The sequence below is a fragment of the Natrix helvetica genome (genome assembly GCF_964273705.1).
Source record: "Natrix helvetica genome assembly, chromosome: 2".
Classification (NCBI taxonomy): Eukaryota; Metazoa; Chordata; class Lepidosauria; order Squamata; family Natricidae; genus Natrix; species Natrix helvetica.
Window position 1 is genome coordinate 37,232,725 of NC_138552.1, and position 24,240 is coordinate 37,256,964.

At 42.3% G+C, this 24,240-nt stretch overlaps 1 protein-coding gene across 1 annotated transcript in view; it reads left to right on the plus strand.

The window, feature by feature from the left end:
* The first annotated feature begins 7,976 nt into the window (after positions 1-7,976).
* Positions 7,977-24,240, plus strand: part of ZNF366 (zinc finger protein 366) — a 33,577-nt gene continuing 17,313 nt past the window's right edge. Inside the window, exons 1-3 of the mRNA XM_081943747.1 lie at positions 7,977-8,103; positions 20,780-20,839; positions 22,372-23,687. Coding sequence (XP_081799873.1) covers positions 22,404-23,687 — 1,284 coding nt within the window. The 5' untranslated portion in view covers positions 7,977-8,103; positions 20,780-20,839; positions 22,372-22,403. The remainder of the gene's footprint in view (positions 8,104-20,779; positions 20,840-22,371; positions 23,688-24,240) is intronic.

Genomic DNA, 24,240 nt, shown 5'->3' on the forward strand with positions numbered 1-24,240 from the left:
TTACCTAACGTTATGCAGGAAGGCATCTTGATAAACATTTACCAGCCAAGGAGTCACATATCTATTCTTTTCTTTTGCCTGCATACATTTATTTACAGATTTTGAGTTTCTAATGCAGTGGGTCTCAACCTTCCTAATGCCGCGACACTTTAATACACTTCCTCATGTTGTGGTGACCCCCAACCATAAGATTATTTTATGTTTTCTGTATTTTTTTGAAAATATGCGTTTTTTAATGGTGTTAGGTGACCCCGTGTGAAAGGGTCATTCGACCCCCAAAGGGGTCCCTACCCACAGGTTGAGAACCACTGTTCTAATGGATAATATCTACTCAATGCATAACTGCTATAAAAATACGTTAAAATAAATGGCCACATTGCCAATTTCATTATATCTTTGTATCAATGATCACACATTATATAGGTATGTGTTGTGTTCCTGAAAAAGGACAGATGCCTAAATGAGTAACTGAAATTGATAAAGTTCAATCCGAGACAGAGAAAGGCTATAATATTTAGGGATTTTTCCCTATAAGATAAAATGAACATTTTTGGGGGGGAGGTGCCAATAGAGGCACACAAAATAATGTATGAAAACTTGAAAAAGCCGATATGGAAAAAACATTCTCATAACACCAGAATCCAATGTCATTCATCTGATTGGCAAGGGGATTTCAGAACAGATAAAAAGCAAGTACTTCACATGCTTAACTTGTGAAATGCACTACCACCACCAGATGGCCATCTACTGGGTCCCGTTTTCAATGGGCAAATTCATTAGGAATAAAACTGCCAGTCATTATTATTATTAATTATTGTGGCCATATGTTACCTTCAGTATCATAGACTTTATGCCCCTCAATATTGAATATTGAAAAAGGAAGCTGCTACATTCCTACATTTGTCTGCAACTTGAAGGCAATCAAAATATTCCTAGTCATTTTTATCTTAAATATGCATCTTATTGTGATTCTACTAAGTGCTTGCTAAATTTAAAGTCAATAGATGGCACTCTGTCCTTGAACTATGAAGTGGTGACCTTATTAGCACTGTCTTCTTACATGAGAATTATTCTTTTCATAATAAATACTAAAGAGACCTTTTGGTTTGGATGAATCACTTCTTAGTACTGCTAGTGTGGAATATAGAGCAGAAAAGAACCACTTTTAAATCAGAGGTGTTTTTTTGCCAGTGAATTATTTAACTGAATTGCAAACTGAGGAAACGTAAAACCCCACACACGAGAGAGGCCACACACTGGACCTTGTGTTTGTCTCCGACCAGTGGACGAGTGATCTGGGAATAGGGGATTTAGCCATCACGCCCCTGTCATGGTCAGATCACTCACTTCTCCAGCTGGACTTCCCTGGCGCTACCCCCCGCCGCGGGGAGGCGGAGCCATATTGTCCTAGATGGTTCCGCCCCAGGCGTCTGATGGAACCAGATAGGTTCCAGGCGGAGCTTGGGCCACCTCCTGCAGACCTGTCCCGCTCCCGGGCAGAGGACCTGGTAGCTGCATGGAATAATGCGGCTGCCGGAGCCTTAGACCGGGTTGCGCCTTTGCGGCCTCTCCGATGGCAACGATCGACCCGGGCTCCCTGGTTTAACGGGGAGCTAAGGGCGATGAAACGCCACAGAAGACGCCTAGAGAGCAAGTGGAGATCCTCCCGCTCCGAATCTGACCGAACACAGGTAAGAGCCTACTTAAGGACCTACCTTGTGGCAATAAGAGTGGCCAAATGCCGATATTGTGCCACCCTTATTGCGTCCGCAGAGAACCGCCCTGCCGCCCTGTTTCGGGTGACCCGCTCCCTTCTGTCACAGGGGCAGCGGGATCCCCCTTTGCAGGGCAGGGCAGAGGAATTCGGGGAATACCTGCAGGATAAAATCGATCAGATCCGGAGAGAATGGACCCCCTTCAGTGCTCCAGGGGGGGCGTCCGAGGCGAGTCTTGAGAGACCACGCTGGGAGGAGTTTGACCCTGTTGTCACCGAAGATTTGGACAGGTTGCGCGGGCGACTGCAAGCCACCACATGTTTACTGGACCCGTGTCCCTCCTGGCTTGTACTGGCTTCCTGGGAGGGTTCACGAGGCTGGCTACTGGGACTGGTGAACGCTTCGTTGAGTGAGGGCCTTTTACCAGCCACCTTGAAAGAGGCGGTGGTGAGGCCCCTGCTCAAGAAGCCTTCTCTGGACCCAAAGGAGCTAGCAAATTATCGTCCTGTCTCCAACCTTCCTTTCTTAGTGAAGGTTGTTGAGAGTGTGGTGGCTCAGCAGTTCCCGCGTCACCTGGAGGAATCTGATTATCTAGACCTGCGCCAGTCCGGCTTCCGACCCGGTCACAGCACAGAGACAGCCTTGGTCGCGTTGGTGGATGATCTCTGGATGGCAAAGGATAGGGGTTGCTCCTCTATCCTTGTCCTATTAGATCTCTCAGCGGCTTTCGATACCATCGACCATGGTATCCTATTGCGCCGTCTGGAGGGGTTGGGGGTAGGAGGCACCGTGTTGCGGTGGTTCCGCTCCTACCTCTCTGGCCGGACGCAATGCGTGTTGGCAGGGGAGCAGAGGTCGAACCCGAGGCCCCTTACTTGTGGGGTGCCACAGGGGTCGGTCCTCTCGCCTCTCCTGTTCAACACATATATGAAGCCGCTGGGCGGGATCATCCGTGGTTTTGGGGTGGGATACCATCTGTACGCTGACGACACGCAGCTGTACATTTCCACCCCAAACCACCCCAACGAGGCCGTCGAAGTGATGTCCCGGTGTCTGGAAGCCGTGCGGGTCTGGATGGGGGACAACAGGCTCAAGCTCAACCCCTCCAAGACAGAGTGGCTGTGGCTTCCGGCTTCCCGGTTCAACCAGTACATTCCATCTCTGGCCATCGGGGACGAGCAATTAGCCCCGGTGGAACGGGCGTGCAATTTGGGCGTCCTCCTAGATGCCCGGCTGGCTATGGATGACCATGTGGCAGCCGTGGCGAGGGGGGCGTTCCACCAGGTTCGCCTGGTGCGCCAATTGCGACCCCTTTTGGACCGGGATGCCCTGGGCACAGTCACTCACGCGCTGGTGACGTCCCACCTGGACTACTGCAACGCTCTCTACATGGGGCTCCCCTTGAGGTGCGCCCGTGGATTGCAGTTGGTCCAGAATGCAGCCACGCGGGTAATTATGGGGAGAACGAGGTTCTCCCATATAACACCTCTCTTGCGCGAGCTGCACTGGCTTCCTGTGGCCTACCGGGTGCGCTTCAAGGTGTTAGTCACCATCTTTAAAGCGCTCCATGGCACAGGGCCTAGTTACCTGCGGGATCACGTCCTGCCCCACACATCCCTGCGACCTATTCGCTCGCACAGAGAGGGACTTCTCCGGGTGCCGTCCTCCAGAGAGTGTCAGAGGGCGGCGCCCAGGAGTAGGGCCTTCTCTGTGATGGGCCCTACCCTTTGGAATGACCTCCCTCCAGACATTAGGACAACAACTGACCTCCGCTCCTTCCGTATTAAACTTAAGACCCACCTGTTTCGACTAGCCGGCCTGGCTTAAATTTAGAGCTTCTCCACCTCTTGGGCATTTTTAATTGTTAATTTTAACTTTAATTTTTAAATTTTAACTGTCATTGGGGTTTTAATTGTCTTAAAGTACTGTAATTTATTTATTTATTTTCCACCTCCTCCATATTATATTGTTGTGTCTGTTGCTATTGTACGTCGCCCCGAGTCCCTGGGGGGAGAGGGGGCGACTAAGAAGTCAAATTAAATAAATAAATAAAAATGCAGCCAATACTTTTTAAGGTTAACTCTCTGGTTAGGTTTGCCACCTTATAGACATTTCCCTGAGACAAATCCCTCTGAACATAACAGAAATTATTTCTGAGTAGACAGAGGTAGATTTGCCCAATATATTGGAATCTTCTAGCCTAATAATTCACATTCAGCTGCCTTGATTTTTCCACCCACATTCAACCTGATGGGGCTTTTTAGTTCTGCCCAGTGGTGGGATTCAAAAATGTTAGCAACCAGTTCTCCGCCCTGTTGCCAGGTCGGCATGGCTATGGTGGGCGTGGCCTGCTCAGCTTCCTGCACCATGGCAGAGGAGGGCATTTTTGCCCTCCCCAGGTGCCAGAGACTTTCCCTGAGTCTCCTGGAGGGCGAAAATGGCCTCCCCCGGGCTCCGGAGACCCTCCGGAAGCCGGAAACGGGCTTATTTCTGGACTTCCGGAAGGCCCATTTTTCACCCTCCGGAGGCTTCCCCGAGCCTCTGGGAGGGCAAAAACGGGTTCCCCAGGGCTCCAGAGACCTCCGGAGGCCAGAAACAGGCACGTTTTTTGGACTTCTGGAACTTCTGGAAGGCTCATTTTTTGCTCTCCCAGACCCTCTGCATGGGCCTGGTACTTACCCAGTATGATTAATGGGCCATGTGGAGACTTCTGGGAGGGGAGGGAGTGGGCAAAGCCAGCAGTCCTTGCAACAACCTGTTCAGCGAACCAGATGCAAAATTAGCATCCGTTTCACATGAACCGCTCCAGACTGGCTGAATCCCACTCTTGGTTCTGCCCATCTAAAGTCCAATTGTGAAGTACAAAATATATCACCATAATTTATTAACCCCACAACTGGACACTCCTTTAGTGATCACAACAGCCATCAAGGAAATGCAGCACAGCCTGAACATGGTTGCTCTATGAGTGGACCAACAACTCTCTTGCCAATTAATTTACCTTTCACTGAAGATGTGCAGCATTTTCATAAATAGCTTATTTATATAAATATTCATTTTCTTACCTGTCTCCAATACTCAAGGTGAAAACAATAAGCATGGGGTGAACCTATTCAAGTGCAAAATGTCCTCTTAATTCTCTAGTATACATGTGTCTTCATGCACATGAACTTTCAAATCACTCTTGAATTCTGGCAATTCCCTGGACAACCCATGTAATTTCTTGGAAAGATGATTAGAACGTGTTAGCCCTTTGGCTTTTTTCTGGGGTCGAGAGACAGAGACAGAATGGCACAAAGCCACTCCACTGGCTTCATGTTTAAAGCATGACTAGAACTCACACTCTCCTGGTTTCCAGTTTGCTTCCTTTAACCAATAAACCAGCCTGGATCTCTTCCCCTCTCTTCAGCCTTTGGAACCCTTCCTCGCCCTGCTTGTCGCAAGAAACTGAGAGATCCCCCCCCCCCCGATCTCATCTGCCCACCCTGCAAAGTGATCCCACTCCACCTTCCCTTCGGAGCAGCTTGCACGTGGCGGAGGGGGCTCCCTTGCAAAGGCTACAATGTCACCTGATGAGAATGTCTATTTGGCGGTCTTCCTCACCTCTATACCTGTTGGTTTCCTCTTCAAGCAAGTTGGTCCAAAGACCAAAAAATATGAAGCGGCTGTGGTAGGACTTGCACTTCAGCCTTTGACATTCATAAGCACTTAAAGGACTGTTTCCATGGAGGCCTTCAAATAGGTAGTCCTTGACTTACAATCATTCGTTTAGTGACCATTCAAAGTTACAATGGGACTGGGGAAAAAAGAGACTTAGGACCAGCTTTCCCACTTACCAGTACTGCAGCATCTCCATGGTCACATGATCAAATTTGGGCAGTGGGCAACTGGCATGTACAGGTAGTCTTCGACTTACAACAGTTCATTTAGTGATTGTTTGAAGTTACAACGTCACTGAAAAAAGTGACTTATGACTGTTTTGCAGAGTTATGACTGTGGCAGCATCCTGTAGTCACATCATCAAAACGCAGATGCTTGGCAATTGGTTCATATTTGTGATGGCTGCATGGCAAGAAAAGTTATAACATGGGGCAAACTCACTTAACAAACATCTCACTTAACAACAGAAATGTTGGGGTCAACAGTGGTCATAAGTTGAGGACTCCTTATATTGATGACAGTTGCACTGTCCTAGATGTCAGGGTTCCAAGTAACAGCCCAGATGAAATCAAAACTCACGTGGTCATCATTTATAACCTTCCCAACTGGCTTCTGACTAGCAAAATCGATGGGGGAGGCCAGATTTACTTACTGACCACATGATCCACTTAACAACTGGAGTGATTTGCTTAACAACCATGGCAATCAAAATTGAGTGGCTCAGCTCTAGTTCCTGCGGTTACTTTTCTTTGAATGGTTAAAGAGCAGTTGGGGTGAGAAAGTGTATTGTTGGGGGCAAAATGCTAACATTGTAAATTGCTCGGAGAGTGCTGTAAAGCACTATGGAGCAGTATATACATGTAAGTGTTATTGCTATTGCTACTGTTAACTGAGTTTAGAAAGATCACAAGAATGTGTTTTATAATTTGGAAGGAAGATAGATGAAATCTGTCTATCAAGTGCTGAACGAAAGACCTTTGAAAATGCAAATAGATGGATAGATAAATACTCCCCTGAGTATTTAAGTGACCAGAAAAGATTATAATTGGAGAAGCAGTCTATCAGCTAGTCAATCCCTACACAATCTAAATTCTAACGGCTACAATCCTGTGATTTGTGCTAAGACAACAATGAGCAAATAAAGCAGATTTTTCATTATAGCATGATTTGATCTCATCACCGTGCTTTCTTTGGATGGCTGACTTTGTGTTATCTGAAATTTCTGTACTTTCATCAAGGCAAGACCTATGCGGAGTGAATTGCAATAGTCTATGAATGGAAACAGCTAAAACTCTAAATATAGTTTTGAAAATGTACTTCATGCTATCACCATCATCTGGAGATCTAGAAATAGTTGCAGTTCAAGGGTTATGTATAGACCATAGTCAACATATCCATTCATTTAGTAATGAATTTTAAAAGCATTTTGGTTAATGCAGCTCTAAATCTACAATATAATAACACACAAAACATAAATGCACAATAAAGCTATGGTAAAAATTACAAGTTGTATACTATTCCTGTAACTGGGAGTCCTATAGCACCTAAGGCCCAAAGGCTTTCTGCAGCGTTACTTCGTTAAAGTATTTACAAGTCCTAGCAGGCCAGTTGAGGGGCCAATTGTTTCAAAGCAAGGGAGCCTCTCCAAAAGAATGTCTTCTTTTGGCTCCCTGCTGTCACATCTCCTGATAGGTGAGGACCTTCAGCAAGCACCTGTCCTTTGACAGATGCATCATCTATATGTTGCAGAAGGATTTGAAGTTAGATCTTCAAGAGGCTTTCTAGGGCTGAACCATATACCATAAGGCTTTGTATGTGATATCTAGCACTGCCAATTTCTCTTTTAAGAGAAGTAGAGCTTGATGGGGAATAATCTGAATTTCTAGAGCCAAGCTTTCTGTCCAATAGATACTTTTCAGTGTTGTCCTCATTACATTTCAGTTTTTCAATATAATTGGTGCTTCTGGAAGTTCCAGACCAGAAAAATTAATAGAAAATTACTGAATGGGAACATATGTAACTCTGGCTTATAATTCTCACAAAACCCCCTTTTCTTTCTACACATACATTTATCTCTTTATACACATTTATTACACTTTAATGGATACTGAGAATGGTATTTCAACTGTGTGTAGGAAAGGTGGAGGGGCTGACCCATCTCTCTCTCTCTCTCTCTCTCTCCCTCTCTCTCTCTCTCTCTCTCTCTCTCTCTCTCTCTCTCTCTCTCTCTCTCATTGTTTATATTCTTAAGCAAGCAGCATTTTGCAGATACGGGCATCTGACTTCCAAAACAAGGCTCTGTATTCGGAACATAGTGTTTGTTTTGATGACATTCCATCCATTGAATTATAAATTTCACCCTATGAAATCCATCATAAAGATATCATACTTGAGGAATTTCTTTTCCTTTGGTTTATTTTTCCAAACATTTTGAGAAAATGAGATGGCTATCTGCCGTTTCCTTATTTTTTTGCAGGAAAGCTAAGGGTTGTTGACTTCCTCTCCCCTCCCTTCCTTCCTTCTTTCTGAAGGTACAGAACTCATCTGAGAAAAGAAGAAAAAAAACAGAATGAAGTGATTGTTCCTGTTCTCTTTTCTTAAGTCATTTGGAACACTGTCCCTCCACGTTTTCTAAATGCACTGCAGCTGCCACACGAGAAGTGACAACTTTGCCAATTAGGGAGCAATTACAAGCATTGGGTCACTACCATTGTCGGGTCAGCATCTGGTAAGTTAACCTTCCAAACTCTCTTAAGGCAGCATTTAAACTATTAACAAATGAAAGTTGAAAGATCCACTACATGCTTCTTTGTGGGTCCCAAGCAATTCAATTTGGCAGGAACTTAGTATGTGTGTTTATGTATGTATGTGTGCATTCTGCAATTAACTGTGCAGTACTCCATTTTCTAGATGCCAGATCAAACAGTCTGAAATTTAAGAAAGAGGTGACAATTTTTACAACTACAGTAAACATTTTTAGGGTGTCCTAAAAGCTGCAACCCTTTTTGTTTTGTTGCATTTCCTGATGCGAATGACATGCTTCAGATCCTCATGAAATCTCAAAATAATTCGTCCGAAAAATGCACTTGCTTGTGGCCCTTGGTAGCTAATTCATTTAGCTGGGGTGCACAGGGGGCCTGAATGATCTCTTTAAAATCTTCTATTTTTAAGCAGAAGGTGGAAGCTATAATTACATGAACAGTGCCTTGTGTATAAAGTGTTAATATCTCAAGTGCTCTCTTTCCTGAAAGTGTACAATACCAATTGACCAGCCACTTTGCATCATAGGGAGCAAAAGATTCTAGAACCTATTTTAGAAACAAATGCACCAAAATCTAGGCAACATTTCTGTTAAATAAATTCCAGTTACAGGGCTTGTTCTGTTCAGTCATGTATTGTATCCTCCCAGTATCTTGTTCACTGCAATTTTAGCTGTATTTTTTAAATTATAAGCCAGGACACCAGGGAGTAAACCTTACTTTCATACTAAGGTGCAGTAACTTCCTTTCCTTTCCTTCATTCTGCAGGCAGAGCAATATTGGTACTTAGGTTTAAATGTGAAGTTTTCATAGCATACCGAAGACCTAGTTTTCTCACATCTAAGCTGTCTGGAAATTATATAATATTTATCCATTTTCAAAATGCGTTCCATTGTACAAAATTCTGGTTATTTCTCAATAAGGACATGTTGTTACTAGCCTCAATATTTTAAGTGAAGAGCCCTCTTCCTCAAGCTCCAATCCTGTACAGCCTAATCATTGTTGAACCAATTGCAACAGTTCTGAAGAAACATACCTAGAATTGTACTATGCACTATGTACTATGATATTTGGGGATATCAGAATTGGACTGCAAAAGTCTGAATCGCCACTAAGCAAAGAGATACAAGAAAACTTTAATTCCACACTTACTTCTTAGTGATTGTCTAGATTTTTCCAGCCTATACTTTCTGGTCTTAACTAAACCTGTGCTACTAAAATGTGTCCTTTTCCAGAATCCTTTTCATATTTTGTTGCCTAAAGTTTGTCAAGCATTCGTAACCGCCAATTTTCAAGAAAGACTTCAAAAACAATTTATTCACAACAAGAAGGCATCTGATTGTTCTGAGATTTTATCTGATCTGTGACTTCTGTGCAGTTTTAACAAGTGCTTTGCTGGGTGTTTGTTTTAATTTTGGTTTTATTAATTCTTTGTTTCTTTTATTTCATACATCAGTTTTGCTCTTCCATGAGCAAATATAGAAATATTTTAAAATAAATAAATAAATCTCCCCAAAGTTTGGGATCAAAATCAAGTCCATGGAAAAATGAGAGGGTCTTTTCCACATATGATGTCATATGCATTTTTCTATTATCTACAATGCTTTAACATATTTGTTGGAATTTTAAAAAGTATGTATGCCTATTTAATTGATGGACTTATTGGCTGTCTTTCTAATGAAATTTCCTTTGGTTGAGGTAAGCGATACAGGAGAAGTAAACATTCTCAGACGCATAATTATGACCTGAGGCATAATTCAAAAAACTGTAATCTTTGGAAAAGTTCATATATGGCTCAGTGCTTAATCTATTAAGAGTTATGTCAATTTTTAGATCATATTTTATATTTGTCATATTTAAACATAAAGTAAAAAAATATTCTTGTAGCTAGTGCTTCAAGTGATTCATTCTGCAGGTTGTTTTAGAGTGAGAATTGACAATTCAATGACAATCAGAATAGAAATAAAATAAAAGTCGATTAATATGTTATAAGGAAAAAAATAACTTCTTCAGGCAGACAGTTTAGTGTGCTTCTTTGCTTAAAGATGTGCTATCATGCCTTTGTACCTTTAAGAGCTCAAAAATGCAAAATTAGAAATTTAAAAAAATGAGCAAACATTAGAAACTATTAAATGAGCAATAAAAATACAGTATATAAATGTTAATTGAAATAAAGTCCAAAATACCAAGCGATGTCAAATAGCAGAGAGAGAGAGAGAGAATGTTCAGTATTATACGCAATATTTAATTATTTAGTAAATGGGAAAGGCTCTTTCAAACAATGTTGCTTGTAGTTAATTCATAGTAATTTTCAAAGGTAATGCTTTTTGGGATTTGCACACTTATAGTTAATGCTGCTTGGAGAATTGGTCTTTACACCTTGGATGAACCCAAGTGATTAAAACTTATTCAATAAATTAGGTTTAAGCAAAACACAGTTTAGCACAATGTATAAGTCATAGCGGTGGCAATTCCCAGTGTTCTTGATAATGGTTAGGTATCAATACAATTTCTAGCCCACATATTCCTTGTTAACGAGTCACAATGAATAGTTTGAAAAATAACATGATAAAGCATTCTTAAAATGATTACAAGAAGATGATGGTGACAGTTCTCTGAAAACTCATACTGCTAATGATAAAACCTCTAACAACCTTCCTATTTAAAATCATGATCAGCTAGTGTTATATTGGACCTAAGCAGAACTGTAGTAGAGAGTCTATTTTAAATAATTTGGCCTTGAGTCAACTCTGAAATGAGTCCAATAAACAGAAAGAAGAGGATAGTGCTTAAAGGAAGAGGAAGATAAACCAAGAACTAGATGAATTTCCATAAAAGTGACAACCACATTTGGGGTTAAATTGGCAGATGTTTTAGGAAATTCTCTGAAGATCCATGTAAGTAATTACCTTCTGATGTAGGTTTCACTTCCCCTGAATTAATCATGTTGGTGAGCGATAGAACTGCATCAGAGTATGAAGAGACTATGTCATTATATCATTGGAGTCTTCTTTAGGGTTACCAAATCTGGACTGTAAAAATTCAGACAAATCCTGATTGTGAATAATATTTAAGAGGAGGAGCTTTCTTAAACATTGGCAATGTTGATACCTGGAGATCAGAGACCAGGCAATCAAGTCACAACTACCGTATAATCAGTGAATGATGGGCAGAAGTTATATTTATATGATTTATATGAAAAGGAGTAGTCTTAGACCTGGTGTGTGGAGTGACATGGTCACAGGGCTAACCTCTGCATCAGAGGTAGTATTCAGCCAGTTCTCTCCAGTACAGGCAAACCCATAGCGGCAGTTGTGGGAGGCTCCGCCCACCCACCCCCAACATAATGCACGAGCAGGGCACATGGCAGGGCACATGTGCAGATGCACACATGCTCACATTTACGAACCAGTAGGAAAGATAAGTGAATCCCATCGCTACTCTGCATCCATGTGCATATGGGTATTGGCACAGTTGGCACTATGCCACAGCAAGAGGAAAAAGACTGTTTTCATATTGGAGTGCCTCAGCTAGACTTTGGCATACCCCGAGTGCCTAGCTGGTACAAGATGGGCAATGCAGTGTGAAGTACAGTCATGCTTTCCATGAATGTTAAGTGAGCTGTCCTTATGCCACAGCAGACGGGTTATGTGGATGTGGCTTTAGTCTTCCTCAGAGTCTCCCAAGTTGCTACATAAATCTGGAAATTACATCAGACAGTACCCGAGCTCCTTACAGAAATGGAACGTATACTGTAAAACTCAGGCAAAAATCTTCCATACAAAAGGGACACCAGGTGGGTGGGTGGGTGAGTGGGGGAATAATGAATATTCTGTGGTTCATATTTCCAAGATTCTGTTTACTAACTGTTTATGATCGTTTGTTTTCCTGTCATGGTTTTATACTTTTTTAAATTTGGAATTTTCCTGATTTTCTAAAAAGTAACTCTTTTTGTCCCCTTAGCTGGGATAATACTTGCAAGCAACTCAGTGGGGATCATGTCCTTAATATATGATATTGCAGTGTCAAACGAGGACAGCATCCATTGTCCTTACTCTGAATTGTCTTCATAACAATGGCTATATTAGGGTAGGATGAAGTTGGTTGAGAATGAGAGCAGTAATTTTCCATCTCTTGAACTTGGCTATATGGAATCATTCCAAAAAACAAATTCTTACTTCAAGAGAACGATAGAAACATTCCTTTGCTTGGAACTGCTGTTAGAGATGAATCATTTCTGTGCCTGCCTATAATTCATTCTTCATAGATGACCAAAATATATTGTTTGGCGACATGTGTAAAAATGTTGAAAAAAGCCACAGCTCATCCTAGCTCAGCTTGGCCCAGAGATGCCTAAAATGTTTTAGATTGCGGCTGGTATATTTACTTTGTGTCAGTAGCTGTCCTTTCAAGAAGCAGTACAATACAGGCTTGTATATCTTGAACTCTATGGGTGATAGCTTTGCTCTTCTGCATATAGACCCCAACATGAACATCAGGGCTGTGCAAAACTCCAAACTGAAGTCAGAAAGCTTCTGCATCTTCTTAAACCATGCTCACATTTTCCTATGAATGGGAAACACTTTATTTGTTGAGGGTCACCAGGCAATTCCAGAAAAAGAGGCAACTAATCGAAAGACAGATGGTCTGGGAGCTCTAATACACTCAGAATGTTCTAAAACAGTGGCCCCCAACCTTCTGGCACCAGGGACCGGTTAGGAGAGAGGATTTCTGAGGACCAGAGGAAGCATGGTATCATGTGCTACCTGCATTCCGTAGATGGGGCTTTGCTTGTTTCCAGAGCCCGGTTTCTGGCATGCTGGTCCACAGACCAGGGGTTGGGGACCCCTTTCCTAAAACACCTTTTCCCCTCTAAATTTGAAGCTCTGCAGAGCCCAAATTCATGGGGTTATTGAATTGCCAAAGTAGTTATGCATCTCATATAAATTTGGCCATGTTCTACGTCAAACTTTAAAAGGGTTTTCAGAACTTCGCTTCCACTTTAGTAATTTACATATAAAGGAAAAGGAAAAAAGGAAGTGATTTATGCTGGGAAAATACTTTATGCTATAGCCTGAATCAATACCTGAAGGTAATTTCCCATAGAGAACTGAGATGTTAGTCTTCCTATGTGCACATCTAAGAAATGGCTGAGTGGTGGACTCTTTTGCTACTTTCAATTCATTCCAGGTAATTATTGGCAGCTTTTAATACAAAGAAAAGTGGAAGTAAAATCATCATCATAGCAGCTGATTCACTTAGCAACTGCTTTGTTTAACTATCAAGTTGCCAGTCCCATTTATGGTCACTGAATAAGGACTACCTGTAGTTTAAGACAATACAGACTAAGTTGCTACGGGGGCTCAAATTTTAAAAAAAAGCATGCATAGCCTTATGGAGGCTTATAGAGTGCTGCTGGGGGCTCGTTTTTGCTCATTTCTGCCCTTTCCAGCCCCCAGGAGCTTTCTGAAAGCCTCCATAAGGGTATACACAGCCATTTTGGTGAAGGAGCGGGGCTTCAGGAGGCAAAAAAATGCTGTATTTGGTGTATAAGACGCACCCAGATTTTCAGCCTCTTTTTTGAGGAAAAAAGGTGCGTCTTATACTCTGAAAAATACGGTAGGCTTATAACACTTCATGTAATTACTTTTCAGAGATTTAGACACATTGTTGAGTTATTATTTTGTCTATTTTTCCTGTCTGGCTATAAGATCCATGCATGCATTTAAGTATAAAGTGAGAAGCAGTGATAAGGCCCATGTCCTCCATGGATGTTCATACATTAGGTACAATTCACCTGAGACTTTGCCATAATCAGAAACTCCAGTGTAACCAGGTTTGTCGTAATAAAGGATGCTTGGTCAACTGACTTACAAAGCCATTAGGATTATAGGTGGTCCTCATTTACCAACTGCCTTGTTTATTGACTGTTCATAGTTATGACGGTGATGAAAAAGTAATTTCCTGATGAATCTTTGCTGTTACAATTTTCATAGCTCTATAAAGCAAAGCAAAGTGAAATAAAACTTTAAGTACAGTCAGGGTTTTTATTAGATACTGCCCCATTTAATGACTGAGTTGCTGGTCCCAATTAGGGTCACTAAATAAGGATTACCTGTACATCCCCCTCCTTCTGACTTTTTCAGCCCTTATGTACAGGAGCTAATTGGCTAAAAAGAGTTAAATTTCTAACCCAATCAGATTTAGAATGACTTTGTAGGAAGAATGCAGCATAACTGTCTTCTAGTGATATTTCTTATACAACAGCAGTAAGTTAAGCTTTGAAAGTTTGGGGCATCCTAGTGACTGGTGCCAATATTTTTATGGCTGCTAATGCACAACACACTTCAATATGATAACATGTACCTAATGAATGTGCATATCTGCAATTATTCTTATTTCTTTAGGTAAAATAGAATCTTTGCTGTAATCTTTACCACCTAGCCCTTGCTGGAAAATTTTTCTATTTTTTAAGAAAAGCTCGGGACAACACCTGGCTAACTTGGCCTACGTTGTGAAGGAAAGCAGCTTCAGACTTGGTTAATATTAGGATGGGGAGACATCAGGAATTCTAACACTGTGAGCTACAGTCAGAAGTTGGAAAACTTGAGCAAACCACATCTGGATTAATGAAAAAAAATAGGATAGAATTCTTACGTTCATACATTCTCAGTCTGAGTTGAAGTCAAACAAGAATATAATTTTTAATCTGTTTAAATGGATGCAAGATATGTCCATTCAGGATTACGGGTTCTGCAGTGGGATTTCTAGCCAGACAAGAGGGGCAGTGTAAAGAGGCAGTCTAGCTTAGAGCTGCTCCATGGGAAGAAGTGACAGAGACCAGACTCTTGAAGCCTTTATCTACCTTTCCCAAGAGAATGCAGTTAGCCTGGTGAGATTCTTGTAAATAGAAGAATAACAATAAAGAAACTACTTTGGCCTATTCACCGAATTGTTCTGTTTCTTTGCACCTGACAGGCTCTTATTAGCAGTGCTAATATTACTATTAGGGATGCAGTGGCTCAGTGGCTAAGACTCTGAGCTTGTCGATCAGAAAGGTCGGCAGTTCTGTGGTTCGAATCCCTAGCGCCGTGTAACAGAGTGAGCTCCTGTTCCTTGTCCCAGCTTCTGCCAGCCAGCAGTTTGAAAGCATGTAAAAATGCAAGTAGAAAAATAGGAACCACCTTTGGTGGGAAGGTAAAGCGTTTTTGTGTGCCTTCAGTGTTTAGTCATGCCGGCCACATGACCATGGAGACGTCTTTGGACAGTGCTGGCTCTTCGGCTTTGAACCGGAGATGAGCACTGCCCCCTAGAGTCGGGAACGGCTAGCACATATGTGCGAGGGGAACCTTTACCTTTACCTTTAATATTACTATTAATTTCTGTAAACCCAGAACTCCTGACAAAAGTTCCAGGGGCTGTGGAAAGCTGAAATCTCTTTGAAAACGAGTGGAGGTAGCTAGCCAGTGTCTCAGTTCCAATTCTGGAACTATTTTACCATAGAGTTAGAGTGTTGCATCATTTGTCCATATCTTGCACAAAATGACTGAGATTCTCTTTGGAGACTGGCAGAGGCATTTTCAAAATTGAAAAGGATTTTCAAACAAAAAATAAAATTGAAGACATCCCATATCTCAAAAGGGAAGGTGGGGGGTACAAAAAGTCAAGATGGCTGTTGGGACCACATGATCAAAGCTATACTCCTTTACATGATTGATGGCACATAGTGCCACAACATTAGTTACACCCACACCCACACCCACACCCACCATTAGACGCACCCCCCCTCCCGTTCCATTCCGTTCTGCTGGGAAAGGGATTAACAATTTGTCTTATGAAACAATGCTACTAATATCAAGCTACTCTTTATCCCTGCCACTTTGGTCACGTTAGTTTCCCTTGTTCATCATGCTTTACACAATTTACAATACAAATTTGGTTTTTTAAGGAAGCATGTTTTAGGAACAGTGCCATTACTTTTATGAAAATAGATGAGGTGGGGAGAAAAAAGTAAGGTTCTGCTTTAATTTTGTATATTTCTCAGATTTGAATATTTTGAATTAAGTAATCTGTAGCAAAATATTATTTTAATAATTTGCATTATGATATTTATTACTTAATAATAAAGAATGCATTTTCTTATTCCCTGAAATTTGAGGGAGATACAGAAAGGCTCCATTCCCTGTCCAGCATATATTTAATTTGAATTATGTATTTAGTGCATGATTTAATCTGTTTCTAAACAACAGAGGCAGAAAGAAGATAGAGGATGTGTGTTATTTTATGCACTGTCAAATACGAATGAAGAGAGAATGTTAAGTTCAGCAACAGAAATGACAGCATGAATATCCACATACAGATCTGTTTCACTCCTATTAAACCATAATGCAGTTTATTTGTTTATATGAGGATAAATCAGTCTTGGCTCCTAGCAACTGCCTGGATAAGGCCCTGTGGTTTTCTTGGCAAGATTTTTAGAAACAGTTTGCTATTGCCTGCCTACTAGTGCTAACAAGCTGGCTTTATGCTTAAGTCACGACTAGAACTCATGGTCTCCTGGTTTCTAGCCCGGTACACTACACCAAACTGACTCTTTTTATTTGTCTTTTATTTTATATTAAACAAATGTAGAGCTTGTGGTAGCATACACTTAATGCTACTTATACAATGCATTTGTGTTCTGCTGTTTGTCTGGAAGCTCAAGGCAGCAAAAAGAGGAGACTGCTCAAGATCCTCACATTTATCACCCTTAAGACAGCCTCTAAAAACATCACACTTGTAGGACTCAATCTGGGTCCATCAGCGGAACCAGAGGTTTAGTCTTCCGAGTTTTCGGACTCAAGCTGGCGCCCATCCTAAGAAAACTTCTCTCTACTGGAATGTGTGTGGCACATTCCAGTAGAGAGAAATTCTCTGAGGATGGCTCCAATATGAGTCTGAAACAGAGGTGGTATTCAGCAGGTTCTGACCAGTTCTGGAGAACCAGTAGTGGAAATCAGTGACGTGCGGTGAGGTTTATGGCTGGTGAGGCTGGTGACGTCATCAGGAAGGCGGGGAATGGGACCACGTGTGCTGGAGGCTGAGGCTGCCTCATCCTCCAGCACACGTGATCCCATTCCCCGCCTTCCTGAGCGCGCTCCGCCGGCTCACGCTCCGCGATCCCCAACAACAGCTGCTTTTCAGTGCTTTTCTGTGTGTCTGGCGTTTAGGACATCCGGCTACCTACCTAAACGCCAGACACACAGAAAAGCACTGAAAAGCACTTCGCCTCCAAGCCACTTCGTCTTGATGACGTCGCCGACGTCGCTGCTGGGCGCGGCTGGACGGAAGTAACCAGAGTGGCGCCGAGGGGTCCGGGCGGACGAAAGAGCGAGTGAGCGAGCGATGGAGGATCAGGCAGCCTGATCCTCAGTCACTCGTCCGCCGGACTGCCTCGGCGCCACTCTGGCTACCTCCGTCCATCCGTGCATGGCAGCTGCGGTGACGTCATCAAGCCCCTGCCACTTCTGGACATCTATTGCAATCGCGAGGAGCGCGCAAAGTACAGCGGAGGCAGGAAGGTTATTGGCACTTCCGAGAACCCTCCTGCCTCTGCCGGTTGCCCAGCTGGCACCGCCCTGCGCGCGCTCCTCCTCCTCCCTCCTCTTCCTCATATATATGAAACTCCCTCATGGATATTATTATTATATATTATTATTTCATGATGAGAGGTGAGGCTCTGCCTCCCCTGCCTCCCCTGACCGCACGTCCCTGATGGAAATTTTGAGTAGTTCAGAGAACCAGTAAATACCACCTCTGACTGGCCCCACCCGCATCTGTTCTCTGCCGCCCGAGTCCCAGCTGATCAGGATGAAATGGGGATTTTGCAATAACCTTTCCCTGGAGTGGGGAGGGAATGGAGATTTTACAGTATCCTTCCCCTAGAGTTGGGAGGAAATGGGGATTTTGCAATAACCTTTCCCTGGAGTGGGGAGGGAATGGAGATTTCATAGTATCCTTCTCCTGCCACGTTCACCAAGCCACACCCACAGAACCTGTAGTATATATTTTGAATCCCACCACTGGCCTGAAAGCTTGGAAAACTAAACCTCCTGTCCCTGTGACCGATCAAGATTGGGTCCTGCAACATTATCATGGGACATGTATATTTGCCTTCATTTATCAAAGTTACAGTGATTCAGTATGGACTTTGCCTTCGTAGAAATAATTTACTACAATTGATATCTCCTTTATGCTTGGTTCAGGCTAAAGTGTATTGAGTGATGGCTTTAGAATTAAATGACTGCGAATTTCGTGCGAAATGGACAGCAGGATTGCTATGTCCCATAACTTTGATTTCTCATAGTAGTAAGAAATATAGAAAAAAACCAACAATGATTCCTCTTCTGTGTACTTCAGAAAATACTTCAGAAAACCTGAAACCAAAGATCACGCATGGACTCTTGTACTTTAAAGCATTCTAGTGCAGATAAAGATTTTGGAGATATGATTTTATCAAGAAGCATAAGAAAAGCTGTTGTATCGCACTGCTCACTATTCAAGGTACAGGAAGCTGGTCTTCTCTTGCTATTGCACTTGGCAGCATTTTTAGTATTTAACGATTACTTCCTACACTTAGAAATAAGAACGTTGTGTACAAAAAGAGAGAATGGAGTTCCAGTCCTCTAAAAATGATAAATAATTACCTTTTCTTTTGAAAACGTATAGTAAAACATTAAACTGGCAGCAGTTAGGATAACTGGGAATCAGTGTAGATATAACATTTTCTTCTTGTCATCCAAGGTAAATGTGATTCATGCTGAAGTCAACTGCTATTCCCACTTCTGTTGTGTTGCTCATAGTTTAAAATAAATTAAAATTTAATGTGGATGGCACTATTATTCTTTTAAAAGGATGACAAACCACACAAAGTTAAAAAGTTCACAAAAGCCATTCCTCATTTTACACTTCTCTCAAACAATATGCAACATGCATAGATAAACACACCAACCTGCAACCTTGAAGGGCTAAACTATAGACCAGTGATGGCTAACCTTTTCCTAAAAGTGTGCCAAAAGTGTGTGTGCGTGTGCTATTGCGCATGCACACATGCCCACTCACCTGCACATGCGCGAGGGACCACCCACTGGGGAATTTTCACCCTCCCCAGGCTCTGAAGGCTTTCCTGAAGCCTGGGGAGGGCAAAAACAGCTTCCCTCCCTCCAGAAGGCCGAAAATTAGCTGACCAGCACACGCATGCGCACTGAAGTGCCAGCAAACATGGCTCCACATAGGTTTGCCAATGCAGCTATATACTATTAGGGACTTCACTTTGAGTGGAGATCCCTGTCTCTTTCTCTCTCTTTCCATCTCAGAAAGCAACTGTAGAAAACATTGATTTGGATTGGGGGGAGGCTGTCAGCCCAAAGGAGAGAAGCAAAGGATTTGCCTCGAAATTAACATGGCAGAGAAAATATGCTAATAAAAATATATATGAAACTCACCAAATCCTGGTGGCTGCCTGGAAAAGTACTGCCATTTTCTTGTCAAGATTTTTGGATGGTTTGCCATTGCCTTTTTCCTGGAGTTGCCTAAGGACATCTGCTTGGCTTTGTGCCTAAAACAGGACTAAAATCCCAGCCCCCTGGTGTCTATCTTGATGCCTTAACCACTACACCAAACTATTTCTTTGTCTCTATTTCCTAATTCTGTGTAAAGAATAAAGACAAGCATGCCGAAAGCCCATACAATTTCTCAGACTTTGTCATCCAGCTGTCTATTGGGGTACATAATAATATAATAAAGAGTAAGAAAAATAATATGCTCTCTTCTACAAAAGCTCCAAGTTAGTATGAAGTGGAAGCAAATGCAGTATCTATTTCAGAAACATGGTACAATGGTGAGAATCTTTGGTTGCAGTAGTCACATCAGGTTTACTCTTTGGCATGGGAAGTTATATACATAGTAGAGCAGGTTTACCTATTGTAATTTCCACTTCAACAAAGGGCATGCAGTGGTGGGATTCAATTTTTTAAACTAGCGCTTCTGTGGGCGTGGCAGGGGAAAGATACTGCAAAATCCCCATTCCCTCCCCACTCCAGGGCAAGGATACTGTAAAATCCCCATTCCCTTCCCATCCCACTAACCTGCTTTCCAGCTCCGTTCTCCTGTGCAGAGCCTAGGATCAGCTGGGACTCCGATCAGCTGGGACTTGGGAGGCAGCGAATAGATGGGGGCAAAGCCAGCCAGAGGTGGTGTTTGCCGGTTCTCCGAACTGATCTAAAATTTCTGCTACCGGTTCTCCAGAACCAGTCAGAACTGGCTGAATACCACCTCTGGCATGCATATGGTACACTACCTTTGTAAGGTTGTTTAATGTTTTAAACTCTCTCTCTCCCCCCCTCTCTCTTTCTCTCTCTCCCCTCTCTCTTTCTCTCTCTCCCCTCTCTCTTTCCCTCCCTCCCTCTAACTAGTTAATTAACTAGCTATTTTAGTTAGTTAGCCATGTATTTCATCTGTCTGTCATCTGTAAACAACATTGACCTCAAATCTTTTCCCCTCAGCTATGCACTAGAAACCAGCATGGAACTTTGAATGTATACATTTCTATCTCTACCATGACATATTTAAAGAATGATCTTTCTTTTCTCTGTTTCTTATGCACAGATGTCTAGAGCTCATGCAGATGCATTTAAAGCCCACTTGGCCCAAAGGTGATGATTTAATGTGAGTACAGATGCTGCACTATTGATCCTTAAACCTAAAGGTTATGTACTTGTTGCACATTTATTGAACAAACATTATAAAAGAGGCTAAATAACTAATGGATAAAAAGATCGTAATGAATTTGTTGGGCAGAGTATAGCACTGAAAGGAATATCCAAAGGTCCTAAATTCAGGGCACCAACAGAAGCACCCAGCACCCATCTTCCATTGTCTGCTTCCTAGTTTCTGCAGCTGGTAAGAGCCTGCAAAATCAATACTTAGGCACATAGGACATTACCTTTCACTGAATTAAACCTTTGGTACACGTGGTCCTTCTCAAAATCACTAAATTATAAATGTTACAGTGATAGAAAAAAAGTAGAAATAATGACATACATGGGGAATAAATACATGGTATGAATGCCATTTATTTGATAGTATTGTTTCTGCCCTGCTCGGTCCATTTTTAATTTTTGTCATTCCTATCTTTGGGGACTCTGACCTTCTACTCTTCTACTACTCAAAGACTAAAAGCGACCCACATAATGTGATGGCAGATCTCAAGGAGATTCCAAGAGAAGTTTTCCCAAGTTTTATCTGGAGATTGTTGACCTTGACATGTTCTCCATACAAAAGAAACATCTAGCTATGCATGAAACTTAACAGGTTTCAGGACATGTCTCACTTTCTCTGAAACTAGCATTACTAACTAATCCACCAGCTAGCAAACCAGTTAAACAGCTTAGTAATTAAGGCAAATTGCAACTGGCCACACTAGGATATTTTGAATGTGATCTACCCCCTCCTCTCCCCAGAGCTGTGACACATTTTGCCACTGAATACTGAGTTTTAACTGATGGGGTAAGGCAAGTTATTAAGTGCTTGCTAATAGCCATATGAACTATATTTAATTAACTTAATTGCAACTGACATTTAATTCAATCAAATAGCATTTGGGTATTTTGTTTAGGACTGCCACATCCTTTCCGCAGTGTCCCTAGGATAGTAGTCAGAGCCTAAGGATGGTTCTCGACCCAAAAGGAATATACAGCATGAATTGAGGAGCAGGATGGTGACCTAAAATAGTTATTTCCAATTCTATGATCTTCATGAACAGGAAGCTGAGTATGTGTGAACTCTTTTGACATTGAAAAGCACATCTAAATGCAGCCAAAGTGGAGCAGTAGAAGTAGCCCTTATCAATCAGTCCTTATTGGCAATAGAAGTAGCTCTTATCGGCTTGTCCTCATTTTTTAATGCATGGGAGAATTAGACTGAATCCTTTCGTGTGGGGTTACATGGCATATAGCTATAATAAACAACTGCATAAGGTTGACCAGATTTTTTATTAAAAACCACGAAGACTGACAAATGACAGAACTCAGGTTTCTGGCCTAAAAAAGGAAACCTGGGGCTAAAAAGAGAAAGCAAACAAAACAAGATAGAACACCATATTTTGTGTTAAATTGTGATTCCACTCAGTTACACGTCATATCAAATAACAGCAAGCAAGAACAGGATCGATTTTTTAAAATGTTATTTATTATTTGAAGGAAGCTAGATCATCCAGGAGAACTTCAATGCAATGAAGAAAGAGGACACACACTGCAAGATGGACAATGTACAAACCTTTTCCTTCGTTCATTGCTTGGATCCTATCGTAAACACCAATATAGCTTCACCCCTCAGTGAGGAATTCAGGACACAGCTTGCCCAATTTGGATACAGCCCTTCCACAGACTTAGAAAACTTCAAAAGCTCTCTGGAAGGGGGATCTCGTAAACGTAAAAGTATGCCAACGAAAGTGCCTTCCACTGCCCCTTCAGGAGATCCCACATCTCAATTGGAGAAACCGGAAGAAAATGTTGATGGAGGTTCTCCCAGCCCCCCTTCAATATTTCAGCATGAATCCACACAGCCAAAGTACAATGGTCACATGATCGACCTCTGCAACCTTGGCTATCACTTTTACAGGACTCTGGAACATCTTGAGACACAGCCTATCAAAGAAGAACCAACAAAGCCCAAGGTTCTATGGCCTGGCCCCACCACTTTTCTGCAGGCTCCCTATTCATACTATCCCAAAATTCATCCTACTCTAATGTTTCCTTTTATGATGCCCCCAGATTTGCATTTTAGAAATCCTTTCCCATTGAAAAGGCCCCCAGAGCCCCCCTTTAAAAGGGTTGAGTTAAATGAGCAAGCTGAAAAGAAGCAAAAGGTGGAAAGAGTAGACGTCAACATTCAGATCGATGACAGCTACTACATTGATGTAGGAGGGGAGCAGAAACGCTGGCAGTGCCCTATGTGCGACAAGTCTTACACATCCAAGTACAACTTGGTCACCCACATCTTGGGGCACAGTGGCATCAAGCCCCACGCTTGCTCTCGGTGTGGCAAGCTTTTCAAGCAGCTGAGTCATCTGCATACCCATATGCTGACTCATCAAGGCACTCGACCTCATAAGTGCCAAGTGTGTCACAAGGCCTTCACCCAAACTAGCCACCTGAAGAGGCACATGATGCAGCACAGTGACGTTAAACCTTACAGCTGCAGGATTTGTGGAAGGGGTTTTGCCTATCCCAGTGAGTTGAAAGCTCATGAATCCAAGCATGAGAGTGGCAGAGAAAATATCTGCATTGAGTGCGGCCTTGACTTCCCAACTTTATCTCAGCTGAAGAGGCACCTAACCACCCACCGAGGTCCTGTTCAATACACTTGCACCGAGTGTGACAAGATATTCCAGTACCCAAGTCAGCTGCAGAATCACATGATGAAGCACAAGGATATTCGCCCTTATATTTGCACTGAATGTGGCATGGAATTTGTGCAGCCACATCACCTGAAGCAGCATGCCTTAACTCACAAGGTAAGCTAATGCCAGGGATTCTCCAGTAGTTGTGCTGGAGGGGAGGGGAGGACACCTTTTTAAGGACCTGCTAAAATGCAAATATTTTTAAGCACTTCTAAACTGAAAGTAACAGAGAAGTCACTTCCAGATTACCACCATGTTTACTTCTCCCTAACCTCAGAAACGCTTTCAGTCTCAGTAGCAATGATCCTCACTGCAACCAATCTTGAAATTTCAAGGACACCATACTTGCTGCTGCTGTCCAATAGATGTCTACAAATTGACATCTGGACAGTATCACCCTCTGTCTTTATATGCCAGTCTGCTTATTTGACAAAATTTTTAAACACCCGACTGTGCTTTTAATTGTATCATAAAAGAGAAGCCATCTAAACTCAATTAAAACCCAAAACAAAACACAGCACGGCATCACAGCAGCATGCCCGCTATGGGAAAGGAAGAGAATGAAAGAGCGCTAAGGTAGATAAAATAAGAGTTCCCTTAAAGCAGTGCTTCTCAATTATTTTCCGTCATGCCCCCCCTAGGAATAAGAAAACATTTCGCGCCCCCC